The sequence below is a fragment of the Vitis riparia genome, chromosome 19, assembly GCF_004353265.1.
Source record: "Vitis riparia cultivar Riparia Gloire de Montpellier isolate 1030 chromosome 19, EGFV_Vit.rip_1.0, whole genome shotgun sequence".
Lineage (NCBI taxonomy): Eukaryota > Viridiplantae > Streptophyta > Magnoliopsida > Vitales > Vitaceae > Vitis > Vitis riparia.
Window position 1 is genome coordinate 5,390,558 of NC_048449.1, and position 24,696 is coordinate 5,415,253.

Sequence of the window (24,696 nt, forward strand, 5' to 3'; positions counted from 1 at the left end):
GTGTTGTAGTTGTTTGTGTAGGTATTTGAGTCTGGGAGTGGGGTATTTAAAGGAAGGACCCTGGCCTGTTTTGGTTCACTGACTTTTGAAGATGGCTTAGGAGCAGACGCAACATGAGTATCTTCTGTTCTAAATTTTTAACGTGGTGGATTTGTTGTTAGGCTTACGCACAATCTGGCCCTACACTAGCCCCAAGAAATAAAAGAAAAGGACGAGAGAAGAAAAATATAAAAGAAGGAAAGAAAAATCGTGAACCGACTATGAAAAGCTTACAAATTCGAAAATAAAAACAATAATAAATAAATAAAAAGATAAAAAACGACCATTTCTAAAATATTATCCTCAATTTTTTATCAGTGTATTTTTTTTTTTTGTAATTCTTAAAATTATTAAATATTATTTAAAAGATAAGGTGATGTTTGATAAAACTGAAAATTAAATATTAAAAAAATTTAATAATAAAAAGAATTGAGGTTTAAAATGATTCATTTATTTCTACAAATTTACCCTTATATTTATTATATCCTTTAAAAATTTAAATATTACATATAATATCTCATGAAGATAAAAATAGCAATGAAATAGTTAAATTTTCATTAAATAATAGAGTTTGGAATAATATATTTAAAACTATAAAAAATATAATATCTGTAACACCCCAAATTTTAATCTAGGGGCAAAATAGTAATTTATAAAGTAATTAAGTAATTAATTAAATTCATTAAGAGTGAAAGAGTCCTTTTATAATTAAAAATCCTATGTATAAATTGAACTTTTCCTCTTATCTTCTTCATTCAAAAAACCCTATTAGAAGTAGAGAATTAGAGATCGTAGGGCTCAAGGGTTAGAGATTCAGAATTGAAGTTATGGTTTTTTCTAGATAAGATTCTAACCTAAATTAATATATTATATTCGTTAATTAATTCTGAATACGCTAATTATTCTTTGAATTTTTTTAAAAATTTAGATTAAAGTTAGTTTTTTTTTTAATTCGTTTTAATATCAAAATATTTGAAAATTTAGGATTATTGGTGGTTTTATTGTTAGAAATGGGGAAATTTTAAGTTTTTTTTTTTTAAAATGATTCTTTGGAAGATTTTGATTTAGGCCAGTGTTAATTTATTTAAAACTTTTAGGTTAAAATATTGAAATTAGGAATATAGATCGTTCTATTGAAAATAGGGAAAATCAAAATTTTTTAGATGAATAGATTTAAGAAATGAAATTTTAATAAATAAATAAATGAGTAAATAAATATATTTTTATACGTGGCTTAAGGATTAGAAAATATTAGAGAAAAAGAAAGAAAGAAAGAAAGAGAAGATGTGTGTACCGGAGGAAGTATTTTTTTAAAAAAAAAATAGAAAAAAAAAGAAGAAAGAAGAATGCGTACTCGTGGAAGATGAAGAATAGTGAAAAGAAAAAAAATATATTATAAAATTGTTTAAGTATGTGAAATTAAACAATTTGTGAAATTATTATATATTTTCTAAAGGAAAATATATAATTTGTGAAATTAAACAATTTGTGAAATTATTATATATTATATATTTTTAAATATAATTTTCAACTTGAGGAGTTGAAAGTCCAAGTGCATTTAATTTGTGAAATTAAAGGTTGATAAAATCAATCTCTACATCAAGAGATTGGCTAGGTGGGAATCAACATTTGTACGTTTTTGATACTCCTAGATATGCATGCATGTGGAATATTTGTGCTCTGAAATGCCCATCAAACTTTCTATGTGGAAAGATTTTTTTTGTGATTTGGGGCCGAGTTGTATAGGGATTTTTGGGGAAAAAAAATTAAATTTTTTATTTATTAAAATATGATATTTTTGAAATATTTCTAAATTTATGACAACTTCAAAATTAAACTGAAATTGTCTTTTTACAAAACAATTTTCAATCGATTTTTTTTAAAGTAAGATAAATTTGGAAATAGTTTCGAAAGTGTCGCATTTTAATAATTATCTTTTAAAATTACTATATTTTTCCATAATCCCTTGGCACGTATTGATATGGTAAATGACATTGGTATTGTTATGGTATCATATAAATTAATTCCATTTTCATTCATTAATATATTCGATTTTTTTACTAGGAAAAAATACTCAAAAAAAAAAAAAAAATCTCACTTGTATTAGGATTTTTATATTGATGAATACTTTATTTTTATTTTCATTCTAAAAACAACCCAAACATATTAATGACTAACAATATAATTGATTCCTCATTTTCATTCTTCATTCCAACGATAAAAACATCACCTTAGAATTTATTTCCAAATGTAATCTTGAAGATGTTAAAAATGTTTTTTTTAATAATTAAAAGCATTTTTCTTATAAAATTTGAAGGCTTGACCACAATTTTGAAGATTACTTTCAAAATACACAGAGTTGACAAAGTCTACTTTGGACAAAAAGGAAAAATGTCCAAAGTATCCCCTCGATTCAATCGTCAAATTCTCAAGATTCAATGTATACTAATCACTTCCACGTGGCAATTAAAAAAAGAAAAAACAATGTAGTCACATTCTTAGGTTTTATCAAATCAGTAGCACCCCTCATGACACTTCACCAAACAATTATTAAATATTTAATAATATATATTCAGTATCATATAATTATGATACTTGTTTTTAACATTTCATTAGTTTAAAAACTCCAAATAATTTTGGATATAAATATTACCCAATCAATCGAGTAACCATAATGAGATGACAATTGAACATCTGTGTAAAATATGTGAACGGATAGTCATGTCTCAAGTTACATATAGTTGAGAACTTTACCAATGAGGAGATGACACGTAAGCAACCCTAAAAATGTATATTGGACAATTGATGTCTAACTACTCACACCCACCACTCTCCATCAACTATTAATGAATGATTTGAGATTTATGTGAGACAAAGTCAATGAATTTTTAATAATATTTATTTTATGACAAATGCATTTTTCATGAAATTTAATACGAGTAAGGTTAAAAGAAAAATAAATGTCTTTTCTCCTTCATCATACGAGAGAGACAAAAATAAATAAATATGTCTACCATGACCGATATTTTTAACCCATCTATTTGTACATTTGTGACTGCGGAGATAACTTATTTATGGATAACTATATAATTTCTCCCATGAAAGCTAAATTATTAGTAATATAATACTCCTTAACTAGAGAATTCGTTAACTAGTGAATAGGCTTGGGTCAATGTTTTAGTGTCAAAAGTTGTCTCCATTCAAAAGCAATGCTTTAGCTTTACCTTATGTTTTATTTTATTTTATTTTTTTTATTTTGTTAATGTAAAATTCTAAGGGCTTTACTAATTTTTTTTTTTGTTTTTAAAAATAAAAACAAAAATTATATAATCAATTATATAGCTAATTAAACATATTGAAAACCAAACTTTATAATCTTAAAGTCTGAAACAATATGATGTTAACATAATCATAGTTTTATGTAATAAAACAAATAAATTTTAGTATTAATTAAAATTTTATTTCAGGTTTATAATAGCTTAGCCCATTATGGAACGGAAAGGTTGAGATCTAGTTGTGTCCAAACTTACCATATTTTGGCCCTACTTTCATCCTTATCTAATATTTGAGACACTTTGATCTAATCAAAACCAAATATCTTATTTGAATAACTTGGACAATTATTTTAATATTAGCATCTACTTTTTGATGATTCATATAATTCTTTTTTTAAATATTTTTTTTACTTGTCATGTCATAACACTAATTGACAATTAGATTATTCCACATCAATGTTTTTGTTTATTTTTATTATTATTATTTGAGATTTTTTTCTTCAAAAACAAACCCGAAAAAGTTAAAGAATTTTTTTTTTCATAGTAATGAATTAAAACCTGCTTTCCCCTGAATAATCCATATCGATAATAATAACAAATCTTAAAAATAGCGTGGGTTGATAAAAATTATTAACCGCCCGTTAAATTTAGAAATTCTAACAAAATGGTTAAGCTTTTGAGATAAAAAGGAAGAAAAGTTTATGGGCGTCTAACGTTTCTCTAACGTTAGAGAAACGTTAAATAATGATGAACTCAAAACGAGTGGGCGTCTTTTTTTTTTTTTTTTTTTTTTTTATCTTTATGGGTTTTTATATCACACAACCTAATATATTGAAAACTTGTATTCTCATCCCATCATCCGAAAAACATTGAGAAAAAAAAACTTTTTAATACCATGAAGAAAAAAATAACTGACATATTTTGAATTTTGAAAAACATGGGAGAGAATATCTCTCCCCATGATCCCCACTTAAAAAGTGTTTCTTAGGGGATAGAAGTGTGGTCTTCACCACATTGTATCCAAAAATATTTTAAATAATCAAATTATAAAATAAATAAATCAAATCAAGATTGTATGAAATTAATTTAGAATTCAAAATTCCAAACTAATAAAATCAACCCAACATAAAAAAAATGTTCATATAATTTTAATGGAGCCGTTGAGAGGAATTATGGACATTATAATTTTAAGCTCCAATAATTTTGACAATTAATTAACAACTTAATTAAAAAATCAAAATTATTAATTCCAAAATTACTCCACTAAAAATTTGGAATTGCACTCTTAAAATTATAAAATTAAATATATTCAAAGGATTTGAATTGCCCATTGATATAGTCATTACATATGAGTCAATCCTCCATAAACGGTTCATAATTAAAGCTAGGTTTTTCCGTTAACCTCTTTAATTATATCTTTCTCCTTAAGTGTCATTGGTTCTCTAATGAATAATATATTTATGGTCTAATCATAAATTGAGCGCTCTTATCATTCAAGGCCCGAACCAATACTTATGGGAATCGTCCATCTGACTTCTTAACAAAGGAATGGATTTCATCTTGTATATTAATATTCTCGCTATTTATTTTATTATACTTCCAATACACCAAGAATTTGACACTATGTATTTGTGTCATTACCCGGTATGTAAAAAAATACAATACAATAAATAGGAGTCTATTAATCACTCAGAATTAATATCAATGCATATATGACCATCATTGATTAATATTGAATGCTCTATATTATAACGGAATTTATCAGAGATTCATAATTAATCGTGTTCCAATCCTATATAATCAAATTATATAAAGCGATTTCATTCCAATAATCTCATTATTAACAATCCGGATAAGATCATTTCATTCAGAATGTAATGAACCGCGTTAGTAATTTTAAATTAAAGATCCCAACTTTAATTTTTAATTATGAACATATTAGATTATTTTACTTTAAATATTATCCTCTTGTATATAACACTTATATACAATATTTAAAGTTACAACTAAATAATCTAGGGTTTTCGATATTTATAAAGCATGTATAACATGCATGCAACAATAATATTGAAATAATTCCTTAAAAAATATTAATAATCAGCAAAATAAAAAAAATCTCATTTGTTTATGGGCACATATTCCAACAATCTCCCACTTGCCCTAAATCAAATGTGACATGTCTCTAAGTCCCATCCCTTCAAGATGTTGCTCAAAACTCCGAGCCGGTAAAGTCTTAGTGAACGGATCAGCTATGTTGTTCGCAGATGCGATTTTTTCAACTGAAACGTCTCCTCTACTGACAATCTCTCTTACCAGGTGGAATTTCCGTTCTATGTGTTTTCCTTTGCGATGGTTCTTGGGTTCTTTGGCATTAGCCACTGCTCCACTATTATCACAATAGAGTCTGATTGGCTCATGCATATTTGGAACAACTTCCAGTTCTTTCAAGAATTCGCGAAGCCAGACTACCTCTTTAGCTGCTTCACAAGCCGCTACATATTCAGCCTCCATGGTTGAATCAGCGACACAAGTTTGCTTGACACTCCTCCATATAATGGCTTCACCTCCCAAAGTGAAAACGACCCTAGAAGTAGACTTCCGAGAGTCTCTATCTGATTGGAAATCAGAATCTGTATATCCGATGGGAATCAATTCCCTACCAAAGTATACCAACATATAGTTTCTTGTCTTTCTCAGATATTTAAGTATATGCTTGACTGCTACCTAGTGATCTAATCCTGGGTTTGACTGGTATCGACTAACCACTCCCACTGCAAAGCATATGTCAGGTCTTGTACACAACATTGCATACATCAAACTACCAACTGCTGATGCGTAGGGAACTCGTCTCATTTTCTCCTCATTTTGCGGTGTTTTTGGACACTGCTCTTTAAAGAGATGAACTCCATGTCGAGAAGGCAAATTCCCTTTCTTAGAGTTCTCCATTGCAAACTTGACAAGCACCTTGTCAATGTATGCTGCCTGAGACAATGCCAGAAGCCTATTCTTACGATCCTTAGTCATTTGGATACCAAGAATGTAGCTTGCCTCTCCCAAATCCTTCATTTGGAATTGGCCGGCTAGCCAGTTCTTTACCTTGGATAGAGATTCTACATCATTTCCAATGAGTAGAATGTCGTCCACATAAAGAACTAAGAAAACCACTTTATCTCCTCCTATTTGCTTATAGACACAAGGTTCACCTAGATTTTGTTCAAAACCATAAGACTTTATGGCTTCGTTAAATATGATATTCCAAGATTTAGAAGCTTGCTTAAGTCTATAAATGGACCTTTGTAGTTTGCACACTTTCTACTCTTGGTCTTTGACCACGAAACCTTCTGGTTGGACCATATAAATAGTCTCTTCAAGATGGCCATTCAAAAATGCTGTCTTGACGTCCATTTGCCATATCTCATAATCATAATAAGCAGCAATGGACAAGAGAATCCTAATGGATTTTAGCATGGCGACTGGTGAAAAAGTATCCTCATAGTTTACTCCTTCCTTTTGGGAAAAACCCTTTGCCACCAGCCTTGCCTTGAAAGTCTCTACTTTCCCATTAGGTCCTCTTTTTCTCTTATAGATCCATTTGCAACCAATAGGCTTAATGTCTTCTGGTAGATTTACAAGCTCCCAGACTGAATTTGAGTACATAGACTCTATTTCGAGTTTCATGGCTTCCTGCCATTTCTCTCGATCAACATCATCCATCGCCACTTTGAATGTCAATAGATCATCATCACTGCCATCAGTGACTGCAACTTGTGCTTCTCCATTTTCACGATAGCGAATGGGCAATCTTATTTCCCTCCCACTACGTCGTGGTGGCGGTGGTGTTAGATCTCGAGTAGTGGTTTCTTTTCTTTGTCGTTCAACAACTGTTGTTGGCGTGGGGCTGATCTCATCAGCTAGCAACTCTTCCAGAACTACTTTACTTCTAGGTTTAAAATCTGCCATATAGTTATACTCGAGAAACGTAGCATTTGTTGACACAAATACTTTGTTATCCTGAGCTCTATAAAACAGACCTCCTCTTGTTCCTTTAGGATATCCTACAAACATGCATACCTTAGAGCGATGTTCTAGTTTCCCAGTTTTTCCCTTTAACACGTGCGCAGGGCACCCCCATATGCGAATATGTCTCAAACTAGGTTTGCGACCATTCCATAACTCTAGGGGAGTGTTAGGGATTGACTTAGATGGAACTATGTTCAGAATATATACTGCCGTTTGTAATGCATATCCCCAAAATGAGGTTGGCAAAGAAAAATAGCTCATCATTGATCTCATCATGTCAAGCAAAGTGCGATTTCTTCTTTCGGCTACACCATTTTGCTGAGGTGTCCCAGGTGCCGTGAGCTGTGATAATATTCCATTTTCAATCAAGTAGTCCTTGATTTCATAAACCAAGTATTCTCCTCCTCGATCTGATCGAAGAGTTTTGATTGATTTGCTAAGCTGTTTTTTTGCTTCAGCACGAAATTCTTTGAACTTTTCGAAAGCCTCAGATTTTCTTTGTATCAGGTATACATATCCGTATCTTGAATAATCGTCAATAAATGTGACGAAATATTCATAGCCCCCTCTTGCTTTGACATTCAAAGGTCCACATACATCAGTATGTATGATCTCTAAAGGTACTTTTGCTCTTTCACCCTTAGCCGAAAATGGCCTTTTGGTTATTTTGCCTTCTAGGCAAGATTCACAAACTGGTAGAGTGCCAACTTTTAGCTCTCTCAAAGGACCATCCTTTGCTAGTCTTTCAATTCTATCTATGTTAATGTGACCAAGCCTTAAATGCCACAAATATGTGTCATTTTTATCATTAGAAATCTTTCTTCTTTTAGGGTTGGTTCAGCGACTTTAAACATTTCGGTTTGAAGTAAATTATTGAAAATTGGTTTAACAAAATATATATCATTATCAACATAACCTGAACAAATATTCATTCCATTCTTATAGATTGAAACATAGTCAATATCAAAAGAAACAGAAATAAATTGTTCATGTAACTTTGAAACCGAAATCAAATTCCGTTTGAAATCCGGAATAAAATAAACATTGTGCAATAACAAATATTTATTATTAGCAAATGACAGTCGTACTGTCCGAACTGCTGTCGTTGAAACTCTTGCCCCACTGCCAACTCTCATCATGAAAGCTCCCTCTTCAAGATCCTTAGATGACTCAAGCATCTTCAAAGAAATACAAACATGGTTAGATGCTCCTGAATCAATAATCCAGCTTGAGAAATCATTCTCAACTAAGCATGTTTCCATTACTAATAAATCTAATTTACCTTGTTTCTTCTTTTGTTTCAGCTCATCAAGGTACTTCTTACAGTTCCTTTTCCAATGGCCGTCTTGATTGCAATGGAAACATTTCCCCTTAGGTTTAGGTTCAACAACCTTCCTTTTCTTCTTTTGGATCTTCTTCTTGTCCTTTTGATTTCTCACATTTCTCTTCTTCTTATTCCTTGAAGAAGAAGCCTTTCCCACAACTGTATTAGCCTTAGCAATATTTGTCTTGCCTCCCTTATCATCTATAAGGGTCTCATAAGATTGCAGCTCATTCAGGAGTTCTGTCAAATTACATTTCTTATGGTTCATGATGTAGTGTGTCCTGAATTGGAGGAAAGAGGGAGAAAGTGTCTCTAAGATCATGCCAACCTGGGTCTTTTCATCAATTTTAGCTCCATTGATTTCAACCTCATTAAAGTGATGAATCATTTTAAGGACGTGCTCACGAACTGAAGAACCATTCTTCATTTTACTGTTCATAACAGCTTTCACAGCTTCGTGGCGGGCCTGCTCAGAGGGGCGTCCAAACATCTGCTGTAGAGATTCCATAATCTTGCTTGCAGTTTCAAGGCCCTCGTGCTTAGTTCTAAGCACTTCATTCATTGCTGCTAACAAGTAGCAACGGGTCTTGTTATTTGCAATAATCCAACGGTTATACTCTTCTGAGACAGCCTTGGAGGCATTAGCTGGAGGCACTGGAGGACAATCCTTCTTAAGGACAAAGTGGTAGTTCTCATTAATGAGAAGAATGTTCATGTTGCTTTTCCATTTTACAAAGTTTTCACCAGTTAAAACTTGAGAGGCGAGAAGTGAGAAAATTGGGTTTGACATATTTGCTGAACAAAAATAAGAAATATTTTCAATAAATAATTGCATAAATATCATAAGAAAATTGAAGGCAAAGTAAATATGAAACAAGAATGCTCATGATAAAATACACCAAAAAATATACTTTAACAGCCTAAGGAATTTTAATTACCACAACTAAGTGCCGTCGTAGGGTAGGTCAAATAATTGCTAATTAAAATGAGACTTTCTCAATTAATAGATATTATCCAAAATATCTCATATTTCTAATACTTATTAATTTCCTTTAAGTTCGGTCAAGAAAATAATTAACCAATTTAATTATATCTTTATGAGTGTAACCCACCATATCAGATTTTTAAGACTTAATTTAGAAATTGCCGCCGTAGGGTAGGTCAATTCTAAAATACATCTTAAAATCCTGTCTCATGGAAGACAACCTTGTTATTGAAATTAGTAGACACTTTCCATAGGGAGGACGAAATCAAAGCGTCTCTAAGCGCTACTAAAAACTCATAGTGTTGTATTAATGGTGGAGACTTAGGGTTTATATTGTAATATTACCCGCTCCCACTCATTATATTGCAAAAGGTGTATTTAATTTATAAAACAACTATTGTTTCATAAACCTTAGACAATTTAAACATTTTAAATTACTAAGCCTTTATAATTTTAAACAATTTAAAATTATAAATTAAGTCATCTGTGACATTATATAAAATAAAATAAAAATAAACGCATGAATGCATGACATGCAAAAATAGGTAGGCACTTTTCTAACTAAAATGACATGCTAAAACAAGGGTAGTGGTGGAGCTAGGGATAAAGTTCAGGGGCAACGTGAAATAAACCTTCTTCATATACATAACCAGCCAGGAGCCATAGCCTGGTGGTACCAGCAGGGAATACCCATCCTTCATGGGTTTGAATCCCCTGGCTCCACCCCTTGCAGGACAAAGTAATCATCAACTTTATAAATATAAAAACGGAAATGGTCGGGTTCCATGGACATTAAATACAACCCAAATAAAAAAAATACAAATAATAAAACTGGGTCTTCCTGTAAATCTCCATCTTCATCTTCTCCTTGAAAGGTAGTGGTCTCCATTGAATTTCTCAAATTCAATAAAATTCAAATTTCCTTGAATTGTGGTTGTCTCCATTGAATTTCTCAAATTCAATAAAATTCAACCCAAAACCGATTTACAATTACAACAGTAAACCTATTTACAAAAGATCTTATAAAATAGGAATTACAACAAGAATCCTATTTACAAAAGATCTAATAAAATAATTATTACAAAAATAACAAAATCCATGAAACCAATAAAAAAACGACCAATCCATTCCCACAAACATTCATCACCATGAACATAAAATTAAACAAACATCAATATGCAAAAGTGCCTACCGAAAGCCATGCAAAGATTATCAAATAATCATTCATTAAATTAATACAGAGTATCAACCTGCTTTAATACCAATTGTTGGTTTTGAAACCAGATAAATAAAAGAAAAAATGGAAGCCAGAAAAAATTTCTCAAAAAATTTTTTTTTTTCAATGATCAATACTTGTATTAATTTAATGAAATAACAAATATAGGTAATTTAGAATTGTACCTTGCGATTAGGTTGATAAATTTGAACTCCACCAAAAGGATCTTAGAATTCCAAATCCTCTAAAGCACCATGGATCTTTCTCTAACGTTTCTCCAAATAATGATGAACTCAAAACGAGAGGACGTCTTTTTTTTTTTTTTTTTTTTTTTTTTTTTTTTTTTATCTTTATGGGTTTTTATATCACACAACTTAATATATTGAAAACTTGTATTCTCATCCCATCATCCGAAAAACATTGAGAAAAAAAAACTTTTTAATACCACGAAGAAAAAAATAACTGACATATTTTGAATTTTGAAAAACAAGGCAGAGAATATCTCTCCCCATGATCTCCACTTAAAAAGTGTTTCTTAGGGAATACAAGTAAGTGTGGTCTTCACCACATTGTATCCAAAAATATTTTAAATAATCAAATTATAAAATAAATAAATCAAATCAAGATTGTGTGAAATTAATTTAGAATTCAAAATTCCAAACTAATAAAATCAACCCAACATAAAAAAAATGTTCATATAATTTTAATGGAGCCGTTGAGAGGAACTATGGACATTATAATTTTAAGCTCCAATAATTTTGACAATTAATTAACAACTTAATTAAAAAATCAAAATTATTAATTCCAAAATTACTCCACTAAAAATTTGGAATTACACTCTTAAAATTATAAAATTAAATATATTCAAAGGATTTGAATTGCCCATTGATATAGTCACTACATATGAGTCAATCCTCCATAAACGGTTCATAATTAAAGCTAGGTTTTTCCGTTAACCTTTTTAATTATATCTTTCTCCTTAAGTGTCATTGGTTCTCTAATGAATAATATATTTATGGTCTAATCATAAATTGAGCGCTCTTATCATTCAAGGCCCGAACCAATACTTATGGGAACCATCCATCTGACTTCTTAACGAAGGAATGGATTTCATCTTGTATATTAATATTCCCGGCTATTTATTTTATTATACTTCCAATACACCAAGAATTTGACACTATGTATTTGTGTCATTACCCGGTATGTCAAAAAATACAATACAATAAATAGGAGTCTATTAATCACTCATAATTAAGATCAATGCATATATGACCATCATTGATTAATATTGAATGCTCTATATTATAACGGAATTTATCAGACATTCATAATTAATCGTGTTCCAATCCTATATAATCAAATTATATAAAACGATTTCATTCCAATAATCTCATTATTAACAATCCGGATAAGATCATTTCATTCAGAATGTAATGAACTGCGCTAGTAATTTTAAATTAAAGATCCCAACTTTAATTTTTAATTATGAATATATTAGATTATTTTACTTTAAATATTATCCTCCTGTATATAACACTTATATACAATTTTAAAGTTACAATTAAATAATCTAGGGTTTTCGATATTTATAAAGCATGGATAACATGTATGCAATAATAATATTGAAATAATTCTTAAAAAAATATTAATAATCAGCAAAATAAAAAAAAATCTCATTTGTTTATGGGCACATATTCCAACAGCATCCGTCTCTGTGCTCGATCTCCGAGGACAACCTCATCCTGGAGAAGGAAGAACGGCCGGCGGAGTCGGAGAGGACGCCGAAGAGGAAGGCCGCATCCAGTACCAAGATTCATGTTCGGAGCTACAACGAAGATTACGGGTAAGCAAATCCATGTGTTCCAGTCCCCGATCTCGATTATACGACGTCGTTTTGAAATCTAAAATGATTTATAAAATTAATTAATTATTTTTTCAGGCGAAGTCAAATTTCGATGACGCTGCCGACGTTCTCTCCGGCGCCGTTCATGTTTTGATGAGTGGTGTCCATCACCCAAAACCTGTAAATAGGATAACGGACGAATGTAATCAATCTGCAACAGTAAAGCGAAAATTAAAAAATATTATGTTGCAAAGCATTCAGTGCTGTTATGATCAATGGAGAAAGTTTTGATAATATCTCGGACTTCCAGCTTTATTTATTTATTTTTTCTCCATTTTTCTTTTTCTTGTGGGTAAGTGGTTACGACTTTGATCAACTGAAACCTTTTCAACGTTTGGTCATGGCGAGCCTTCAATCATTGGGGTGTCAGACTGTTTCGTTGGGTAAAACGTATAAAAATGTTTCAAAAATAATTTCAACTATTTTCTTTTCTTTTTCTCATATTTATCATCACAAAATGGAGTGGGAAACAAATTAATTTTCTTTTCTTTTCTTTTCTTTTCTTGCTGGCCTATTAATGTGCTGACTCCTACCCCGTAGCGCTCTAAAAAAAGATAGCTGCTTTCCTTCTCTTACCAAACCCTAGCAAAATGCGGGCATTGTTCTGCTGGGGGAAGATACATGGGAAAATTCAAACAGATGGTAGGGATTGCAGCTCTATGCTTATAACTTTTGTGAAGGAAAAGTGGTTGAATGAATCTTTCCAAGATAATGGAAAGAAGATTGCTTTTTGGAGGCGGGATGGCGATTATAGGCTAACTGTCCACATCTTATTCCCCATCATCTCTTTGGAATTATTTCATCAACCCCTCACCCACCAATATCACACATCTCTAATAATTGTAAAGCTACCTTCTCACTCACCTATGATCTATGAACCTTTCTTTTCCAAATCCAAATCTCACTTTTCCTGTAGGCCATTGGTAAGGAGTACAAGCCAAGAAGGGTGTCCAAAGATAAAGAAAGAAAAGGTCTTGTTCAAACTGCACTGTTGATATGTGGTGTTACTATGGGCCGGGAAGGCACTAGTAGGCGCAAAAATTAGGTGGCATACACTGATACACCTAGTAGGTGCGGGTACAACCATAGATACTTTGTATTTAAAATTCAATCACATTTACGTGGACACATCATTATTGTTGTGTTTCACATGATTGTAAGATTAGACAACCATTATGATTGATCTCACGTTGAGGGCTCAAGAGACTCTCATACTCTAATACATATACAAGCTGAGGAAAAACCCAATACACATAGTGTTGGAAATTTCTTCCTCTATCTAATACGAGATTCACATTTATACCATAAAGTTATATTTAAGGCATATTATTGATCTTGTACCTTATGACTTAGCTTTAGAGACATGTGAGCATATTTAGAGTACTGTTTGGGATAACTTCTTATTTTTTATTTTAACAAAAAACTAAAATCCGGGTCATAATTTTTAAAGAATAATATCGGTATCATAAGAGGACTTTCTATGTAAGTTTGATTAGAAATTCTACGAATAGTAACATTTTCTTGACTTTCATGATAAACTATTTGAACAAAATAAACCAAACATGTATGGAGGCTCTTATTGAGCTTAAAAAATAGTTACTTCTCAAGCCTTCAAGTTTGTTGTATCATAACCCATCATGACATCACGGGCTCTTAATAGTCCACTTCAAAGATAATGGCTCCAATCCTATGGGACAAGCAATAATGTTACTTATATGGTTAATTTCACTCACCGAGATTTGGACTAAATACACCTCACCCTTGTGGGTTTGAAATTTTTATTAAAAACCTCTCTTACTTTGAGTAGGGAGGTGAATAAAATTAACTAATAAGAAGGGTAAAAGAGGTTTTTGACAAAATTTCAATGAGTTGGGTGTATCTAACACAAATATCATGAGGTGAATGAAATTAACCTTGTAGTTGCAGATCAAACTATACTTCCATTTGACACATTTTTCTCTTTAAAGTGTGAAGTGTTTTACTTAGATTAAATATAACACACTGCAAAGCTCTTCTGAACAATCAATCTAGTTTTAAAAATGAGTCAAATTTGGCTACCCGAGCATGGACCAAGGCAGACAGTGTGTAGCTTGAGCCCAGACATATGGGCTGAGTGTGGTTCTCAACCTAGAGCCCAAAGAGAAGAATGAACTGATGGGTCAATAGCTCTCAATCCAAATTTAACCACCTCTGAGTAGTTCTTTTTGTGTACGTGAAAATTAAATTCCCCAAAAGCATAAAAAAAACCAAAGCAAGGTCATATTGATTACATGCTCATTCTAATGGAGCTGACTAAGAACCACCCTTTGTTACTCCTTCAATGCCTTCTCAGCATCCTCCATTCCGGTCATGGTGTCGTACAATGGCTGGTTCAAAGTCTCCGGCAAGTAGAAAGCGAGTATGCCGCCGGAAATCCCACAAGCTCCAAACACTGCAAATGGCAATACCTTGCCCAAAACCACCACCACAAAGGGTGCCAGTATCGCCCCCATCTGCGCCGCCTGGGTCGCACACCCGAGTGCCGCATTCCTAACCACAGTTGGAAACAGCTCCGTCGTGTAAATGAACAACAAGTTATAAGTTCCGGCCATCCCAAATATTCCCAAAACTCCACATACCATTCGGACAACCTTCCATATCCCATTGCTTTTCACCAGTGTCCCCAAAAGGCAGAAAAATCCACTGAACCAGAGTGTCCCAATCGCCAATGGCTTCCTCCCGAACCTGTCTAACAAAACTGCTGTCAAGGTGTATGCTGGCATTTCAGCCACGGCATTGAGCAGCACACTGAGATAGAGGTTGGTTTCAAGGTTGACGACGTTTAGACTAAGGCCATAGTACCATGGTTCAAAGTCGCGGTATCGGTCACTGACTCGGAGGGTCCCGAGGCGTATCGGTCTCGGTGTATCGGCCTGGTATCGGGCGATACGTAAAATAAGCTAATTAGAAAATTCAAAAAAATATAAAAATATTATGTAAATCATCAGAAAAATATATACAATTAAATAAGCTCAAAAAATTAAAAAAATAAAATTGTCTCACATTTAATATTATTTAAATAGTTATAAAAGTATCTGCTCAAAGTTATTTATGATAATGCTAATAAAAAGAAAGTTATTAATTTAAAATATAGATTAGTTTTTTAATTTCAAAATTATTTTTAAAAATTAAAAAATTCATGAAATAATTTAAAATTATTAATTATATCTTATTTAGTTTATAAGATATATGGCAATAATATTTGAAAATGAATAACAAATTATATATAGCAATAATATTTAATTATATATAGAGATTACATATATTAAATTAAAAAGGAATAATAAATTATATAAATTAGGAACACTTGACTTCCATTAAGATTTGCAAGACTTTTGCTATCTGCTTCTAACCTATTTTATAATTGAATTAAATTATTCAATATAAGTTTATATGAATTTATTACCTACGGTCAAACAGGAGACCCTCTGCCCAGGCTGCCCTAACCCCCTGCCTCTGTTTCTTCTTTTTCCCCAGCAAGTCAGCAACACCGTGTTTTGCCTCTTTCTTCTTCTTCCCCAAAACAACAACAGCCCCTACACAGCAACACACGTTTTGCCCTCTTCTTCTTCTTCCCCAACACAGCAACACCACGAAGATGCTCTAATGCACTGATGCAGCCGGCAGCCCTCTGTCTTCTTCCCCAAACCACGAAGACGCAGCCTCTCGTGGCACGATCTGCTACCTTCCACGGTTCCACCAAGCACCGCACCAAAGATGAAGATTATAGACTCCGACAATGGTGGATTTCTTCAACTGAGCCTCTTTTTTAAAGCTTTTGAAAGGGTCACGGACTCACAGGTTTGTTTCAAATCTTCACGGGTTTTTTTTAAATTTTCATAGGTTTCATAGGTTTTCTTTTGCAGAGGAATCTCTGATTTCTCTGAAAAATCAATATTTGTTGTGGGGCTTTTTCCAGAGAATCTATTGAATTTTTTCCCCGAGTTAACCGAGTTAACTCGGAATATCGGTCGACTCATCCGAGTCCAACCGATTCAGGCCGAGTCTAAGTATCTGGTATCGGACTTGTCGCGGTCCACTTCGAGGAGGATACGACTCGGTTGAGTCGTACCGGACTCGGCCGATTTTTTGAACACTGCATAGTACACTACTGAGCACAAGAAGTTAATGACCACTGCTAGAAATAATCGAAACCTTGTGATAGGTGACCTAATGACATCTATGAGAGATCCTGATATTGCTTGTTTGGTGGACAATTCCTCCTTATAACTCTCAGTATCAGTTGAATTCTCGTTGGTTTCTTCGTCCAGGCCAAGGACGACCCCATCAGGCAAGTGCTTTCCATTGGACTTGGCAATGACGCGCATGACTTCCATGGCCTCATTGATTTTCCCACGTACGAGGTACCATCTGGGGGACTCGGAGAGAAAAGGAATGACAAGTATAACGAAGAGAACGGAGGGGAGGGAGGAGGCGATGTAGAGAGAGCGCCATGACGGGAAAATATAAGCTATGCCAGAAAGCAGTGCCATGCCGGTTGAGAAGAAGTAGAACGTGGACATTCCAGCTACGCCACGCTTGGTAGGGCCGACGGGCTCGGTGGCGAGGACGAAGGCACAAAGGCCAACACCGCCAGTGCTGAAGCCGGTGAGAAGACGGAGGAGGGCGTAGGCCCAGAAGCCGGGAGATAAGGCGGTCAAGCAGCCGAAGACGGCATTCAAGATGCAGACTACAGTTAGAGATCCTTTCCTTCCTAGGAAGGAGTCTGAGAGATGACCAAAGACTCCTGCACCTGAAAACACAACACAAAAATTATGGATATGGTAGGAAAAGTTTTCAAAAATAGATATCAAAAAACACTCTTTTAGAACAGTTTTCACATCATGGGGAGATAATGAATACTTCTGTTATATTCCATTCAAAGATTAAAGAAATTTAAGTTTAGTTGGTATAATCAAGATTCAACAATGTCATGCTTCCACTAGAACCTTTTTGAATTATTTCCTTGAGTCAAATTTCAGCACTCCTAGTGCCTATCCTTATCCAATTGTACCCAACTTGTCAGGACTCCACGAGGGTCCCAATCACCAAACCTATCAAATGTGAGCAGGATCCACCATGGATGAACTGTTGGTATATACATTATTACCCCATGATCATTGACCATCAACACATGGGTTGTACCAAGAAGCGTGATATGATGGAAAAGGTCATGATCCCAAGATGAAATAAAGAGAACCCATTTTGGGGATCTAGAGGCCAATACGATACCTGCAGGCCGCAATCTAACTTTCCCTTTAATTTTCTCACTCTTCCCACTTTCATGATTGCCCCTTTCATGCCTGCAATTCTAGCACATTCTTTACTGATATGGCATTTTCTTAAGAACCACACTCAGTCCGCGTGTAAAGCAACTAAAACAGGTGGTCAAATTCTGAAATGGTAGGGTGATTTTCACAATCAACCCAAGATAGAAGTGCTAGTCACATGTATCACTGTCCCCAGAGTCTCTCTGGATTCATATTGGTTACATCCCACCCAAGCTATTAATATTTATTCACATGTTTATCGCTCACCACCTTATCTCTTTTCCTAAAGTGATGTCATCACATTATAGAATTTTTTATTTTTTAACGTAAATTTGAAAATTAATTAAAAGGAAAAATATTGGAAATAAATTCTGTAGCCTTCAAGAGTTAATAAAAAAAATAAAAATCAAAATAAATCGTTTTGTGAACTGGATATGGACAAACACTTCCCAGAAAATAACAGCCTACACAATCACAGCCACCCCTAATAAACATATAAAATTATAATATTTTGTCTCACGTTGATTTGATTTAACGATTATTAAACGACCACTCTACCCTCGTTTATACCAACTCTTTCGATTATAAATCGTCCAAAGAAGGGTAAAATCGGAACTAGATGGGTTGGTCCAAAATGCTGGGCATTTTCCGATGATCATAGGCATGCGAAGATTAAATTAAGAGAAGATAAACTAGAAAATTAGACTCAACACGTAAGAGAGAGAATGGGAGGGCAGAGATCTTAGACAAAGAAACCGAGTCAACTCACCAATCATGCAGCCGCCGAAGAACAAGGCCTGAACCAGCCCGACCTTGTATTTATTCTCACAAACCAGTCCCCACTCCGCCGCTGTCGAGCTCCCCGGACCGCCGCTCCATTCCCACGAACCTGGGTCCAACCCACAAACGTTGGTTGACGTGACGGAGCAGCCGCGGCTGCTCACGCACGTCCACGCCGGTTCCTGATCGGCAAAGATCATGACCATGGTGTGGAAGGCCTCGAGAGCCCAAGCGAGGCTGGTGAGAACGAAGTGTCTCAGTTGCCACACCCCAAACTCGCCGCAGTGCCGCTGGAGCATGTCATCGATGCACAGCTTCTGGGGCTCTCCGCCACGGGTCTTCACCGCCCGGAGCAACGGCGACGCGAGGTCCTGGTCCTCATGGAACGAGGTCGTTTGGGGCATATTAGGGGGAATTATTATTATTATTTTTTCCCTTTTTTTTTTTTTTTGGTGGCTGTGGAGCTTGAACGGGGTTCATATAGGGGGGAATTTCCATGGGGATATGCTTCTTGAGGGAATTTTTGTATCATCATCTATATATCATAATCATTATTTTTATTTGTTTTTAATTTCTTAATATTGTAGAATTCATATTCTAAAATTCTATTTTATTGATTTATAAGAATTACTTTTTCATTAAAATGTTCCAAATTTTTTTATTTTGTATAGTTATAAAAAAAAAAAAAAAAAAGGAAAATTTAGAAGTTAGAATATAACACTCTTTTAGTTATGTTATTAAAAAAACCAATTAACCACTAATAAGGTCATACTAGTATTTGACATCGCACTTATTCATATTTATATCGGAAATGAGGCTTAACCGTTCCCACACAACATGTGCATCTCAAAGTCATTTTTCATTCTTAAAGAATAAAATTATAACATGCCTAGTCACCCCTCTCTTACCATGCGACCCTTACAATTCGAACACATGATATAAATTTGTTCCCACTTGTCAAGCTAGAAGAAGTTTCAATGTATACATATTAACAACATAATATAAAAATTAAATAATTATTATTAGATATGCAAGAATATTGTTTCCTAAGAAAAATTATTGTTGAAATTGGCATTGAGATAAGGGTGCAAACTCAAATATGATTAGATATTGTTATAAGTCTAAGGATGAGTCATGGTTTTAGGATACGCGAATTGTACGGTCAGACTCTATTGTATACCTTCAAATGATTAATCCTTATATTGATTATAATAATTGATATTAGAGTTTAAGTTGAAGATTCAGATAAGATGATGAAATATTTGATTCTAATATTTGGTATCAAAGCATAAATTAAAAACTTTTAGAAGATCAACGAGAATAAAACATATTTGTAAAAAAGTAATAACTTTACCGAAACTATTCCATCACATCAAAAGATCCATCAATTATTTTAGGTAGTTATCCATAGTTACCCATTAGAAACTCTTCACTAGAAGTTGGGAGAGTCATCGTGGACAAATTGTTTAAGATAGACAAATTAAAGTTGGTCTTCTTAGGATCCAAAAGAAGAAAAAGAGTAAAGGAAAGGGTTTGCTGATCATGGGTTTTGTGTGTCGTGGGTTAACTGCTAAGCCCTAAAATTAAGATGGGGCCAAACACTTTTATGTACTAGAGTTTGAGTCAAACCAATCCCTTATGACCCAAAAACCTTACACGCAATGGTCAAAGTGTGAGTACTTAGTACATATCTATGTGTCACATAGTTAGATATTATTATTGTTCCTCTTTCTTGGATTTGATTCATCGAATTATGCTTATACTCTTGACATCTAGGTGTATTTTTTTTCTTATATTTATATGATCCATTTGAATAAATATGCAAATCATTTCTTAAAACTAGGTTACTTGTGTCTTGCCTTAAAAAATTTCACTTATTTGCGATTACAAAGTTTTAATCAAATTTAATAAACAAATAATCAAAGTTATGTACATGTGGAGACATATACCTATACAAATCGAAGTTCATTAACTAACCAAAAATTTAAGATTATAAAAAAAATATATTTTTATTTCTTTCTTCTTTAAACTTTAATTTTTAAGAATACTTGGTCACACAACCTAGGACTTGTTTGACATGTGTTTCATTATAAGTTTTCTTTACGTTATAGCGAGTCACAAAGAGATCTACATTAATATGGATAATAATTTATATAATTAAGTTCCCACAATGAAATAAATTCTCACATTTTATAACTATTTTACAATTCTTATAAAAAATATTTCAATTTACCAAAAATAGTTTTTAATTGTTTTTTCCTCAAAAAAAAAAGTTAAAATTTTATTTTATTCACACATTTAGTGATTGAAAATATCTATTAATGAAAATAAAATGAAACTATACAGAAAAACTATACAAAATAAACTATTCAAATAAAAATAAGATGAAATAAATAAAAGATTCAAAGCATATACAACAAATCATTGTGCTAAAAAAAAAAGAAAGTAAATGAATAAAAAAAAAACAAACCGAATAAAGAATTAGTATAGAAAAAGAATTATATTTACAAAACAGGAATGAAAAGAAATAAATAGAAGGAAAAAAGTACCCTATGCAGTCAAGCCTCCTACAATAATAACTCTTCACAGATGAATGTAAAAAAAAAATAAAGGTCAAATTTCAACACTCTTTTACCAAAAAAATACAAAGGCCAAAATAGGAGAGAAACTAAAAAAAAAAAAAAAAAAAAAAAAAAAAAAAAAGAAAGAGCTCCAAGTGAGCAAGTTGTCTTTTCCCCCCGGCCCTAACTACCAATGGCCGTCCTCCATCTTCTCTACCATGGCAGCTTCCAACCACGACGGCACGACCTCACTGCCTTGTTCTTCTTCATCATGGGAATTTTTTTTGGGCTTGAGATATATGTTTTGGGCCTTCCTTTGGTAGGATTATGACATGGGTATTGGTAATGATTTGGATTTATTTTAGTTTGGATTTTGGCATTTGAATTTTATTTATTAGGGCTTTAACTCCCTATTTTATTTGAAGTGTAAAACTTTAGATGGATTTGGGCCTGTTTGCATTTTGGGTTTTGTATGTTATATTGGGCTTGGGATTTGATTGTGATTTGAGTTGGGCTTGTTTACTGGTATTGAACTTGAGCCTTATTGCTTTGGATTACTGCTTGGTATTAGGCTTCAGTTATTGCTTTGGGCTTCGGTTTATTTTGTTTTGATTTGGGCTTTTGATTTTTTCATGGGTATTATTGTGTTGACTGAAAGCCAAGCAAGCTGAAGCCTACAAAATAAAAAAACCCTAGGGCTCACAAAAAGGGTGGGGTCTTTGTATTTTATGAGAGGACTGAGTTTTTGTATGTTATTAGAGCTTCATCTTGGAAGCTTTTGAGAGCCATTAATGTTGGGGATTACATTGAAAAGGGTACACTTGTTCCTCCTCTCTCTTTATTTTATTTTATTGTTTGCTATACATATTTGTTTTATTTTCTTAAATGTTTTGTAAATACATTATTATTTTGATGTTTTTTCTGTTTTATTGGTTGATGAAAAAGGCCAAGTAATTGAATAGGAGTTATCATTTATTGAATGGGAACATTTACTTACATTAATTTTATTGTTGTAAAGGTCCCTTTGAACCATAATCTAACTTTAAAGTTCGGAAACTTGGATTGGAGGTCTTAGAATATTGGGATTCTTATCTTAGTTAGAGTTTGAGGAAAGTGGATATAAACCATATTGTGCAAACAATTATAAAATCTTGCATTTACAATTTCTCTATCTCTTCTCTTTTTATATTTGATTCCTCATAAAATTTAATGTCTCTTATATTCATCCTTAAATTTATAAAAAGAGACCAACACCCAATTTACTCCCTCTTCCTTCTCCCTTAGGTACCTTACGTTGATCCTCTTCCCTCGGGCGATTACCTTATATTGTTTAGCATGTAACTTAACAATTGGTATTAGAGTTTGACGGAGAGTTTAACACATAAGCCAAATAACTAATTAACCTAACTCACTACCTATGGAAGGTTTTTCAATTTCTAGACCTCTATTTTTTTTTTTCGAAAATGATTATGGGTATTAGAGAACAACAATGACTTAGTTTTTAGAATTTATTGATTATGATTTATGAGAAGTCATCCAAAATTAATGGTTTTAATACTCCAATCAAAATTGAAAAAATGCAAGTCGTGAGTGGAATGTGTAAGAAAAGATAATAAAATGCAGAATTAAATGCTAAAACTATATGTTATTTACATTGTTCAATAAATAGAAATGAGTATAATAGGATCTCTTTATTTGAATTGACCAATTAAAGACATATGAAGACTTTTAGAAATAACTTATAAAGACACTAACCAAGTTAAAAAATCTAAAATCAACACTCTTGTGCATAACTATGAATTATCCTTTATGAAGGATTTTAAATTTATTAATAAAATGTTAATTGGGTTCATGGAGAGCACGAATAAACTTTAAGCTTTGGGAGAGACTTAAAAAGTTGAAAAGTTCAAGAAAATTTTAAGGTCTCTATTAAAGAAGTGGGAAGTGAAGGTCACGACAATTTAAATGATAAAAGATCTCACCATGCTCCCACTTGGAAAATTCATCGGGTCACTTTTAACTCATGAAATAAATATGAATATAAGTATCAATAGGCTGAATAGAAGAATAAAAATGATGTTACATTAAAAAAGTTCAATCATTGAAGATGAAGAGCAAGAAAGTGAAGATAAAGACTTTTATCTCATCATAGAAAAATTCATAAAGCATTTCAAGTTTGAAAAGATAAAGGGGAAAATACTTTATTAAAAGAAAAAACCCTAAGTACTAGACAACATTGAATGCAAATGATAAAGACTTCATATAAGGAGAGTGCAGAAATGGTTTGTTAACATGTGTTTTATGCTTTTCATTGACTATAAAGATGAGATAAATTCTTCAACTATTAACGATGAATTATAAAATATTTTTGAAAAACTTTACCTTGATTTATAGAAATGTGACACAAAAATATTTTTTTTTTCAAAAAAAGAAGTTGTCTTTCTCCAAAATGAGCTTGATGTTTTGGAAAAACAATTTGGGACATGTGAAAAAGCTGTCTCAAGAAAAAATATGTTGTTGAGAAGAAAAAAAAAAGATGATTGACATAATGTCTTGAGAAATTCTCGAATAGGTAAAAGATTTTCACTATGATTTTAATAAGTCAAAAATATATTTAAAATTTTATAAAAATGAAAATTATTATAAAAAATATTTTGGGAAAGAAGTTTCAAATAATAATTCTGTTGTAATTTTTGTGGAAAAGGATGTTATATTAGCTAGAGAATTGTCTTTTAAGAAAATACTCTTATATTACTCACTATTATTATATTAGAATAATATTTCTATGATTATATTTTAGACAATATAAATGATACAATTTTGATTATTTGGTTTGTTTTATTAAACTTCTTGGACCTTAGTAAATATAAATATATTTCCAAGATATATTCAATAAGAAAATAAAAATTGGGATAAAAGGATCCATCCTTCATCTTTTTAGACTGATTTAGCACCACATTTTCATAAAATCCCAATTTTGAAAAATTTTAATTATTTAATTAAATATAAAGTTAATTAGATGATTAATTGTCAATTTGGACCCAAAAATTCTAGGGAGAATTATGTTTTGGGGGTAGATGAGCCCCCAAATTAACAAAAGGTCCATGTAACTCTTCAAATTGAGCTCAAGACCCAATGAAAGTATGAAAATTGAGTTGAAGGATATCATCCTTCAGTATTTCCAAAAATGCCCTTTGTTGATTTTGAGAAAAAAAATTAATATTTTTGAAAAATACTTTTATTTAATTTAATATTTTTAAAAAATACTTTTATGTAATTTAATA

General features: G+C 32.4%; 1 protein-coding gene across 1 annotated transcript; it reads right to left on the minus strand.

Annotated features, from left to right (window-relative positions):
• Positions 1 to 14,777: 14,777 nt before the first annotated feature.
• Positions 14,778 to 19,296, minus strand: LOC117909627 (organic cation/carnitine transporter 4-like). The gene is made up of 3 exons (XM_034823710.1): positions 18,841 to 19,296; positions 16,909 to 17,554; positions 14,778 to 15,603 (listed from the first exon to the last, which is right to left on the minus strand). The coding sequence occupies exons 1-3, from the start codon at positions 19,253 to 19,255 to the stop codon at positions 15,072 to 15,074; spliced, it is 1,593 nt and encodes a 530-aa protein (XP_034679601.1). The 5' UTR covers positions 19,256 to 19,296; the 3' UTR covers positions 14,778 to 15,071.
• Positions 19,297 to 24,696: the final 5,400 nt, after the last annotated feature.

What these genes read in the sequence shown, in the direction of transcription:
- LOC117909627 (XM_034823710.1), bottom strand. Translation starts at nt 19,255, where the DNA reads ATGCCCCAAACGACCTCGTTCCATGAGGACCAGGACCTCGCGTCGCCG. An exon ending in CTTCGGCGGCTGCATGATTG is followed by an intron (nt 17,555 to 18,840) that starts GTGAGTTGACTC and finishes TTGTGTTTTCAG; the next exon opens with GTGCAGGAGTCTTTGGTCAT. An exon ending in AACTTCTTGTGCTCAGTAGT is followed by an intron (nt 15,604 to 16,908) that starts GTACTATGCAGT and finishes CTTTGAACCATG; the next exon opens with GTACTATGGCCTTAGTCTAA.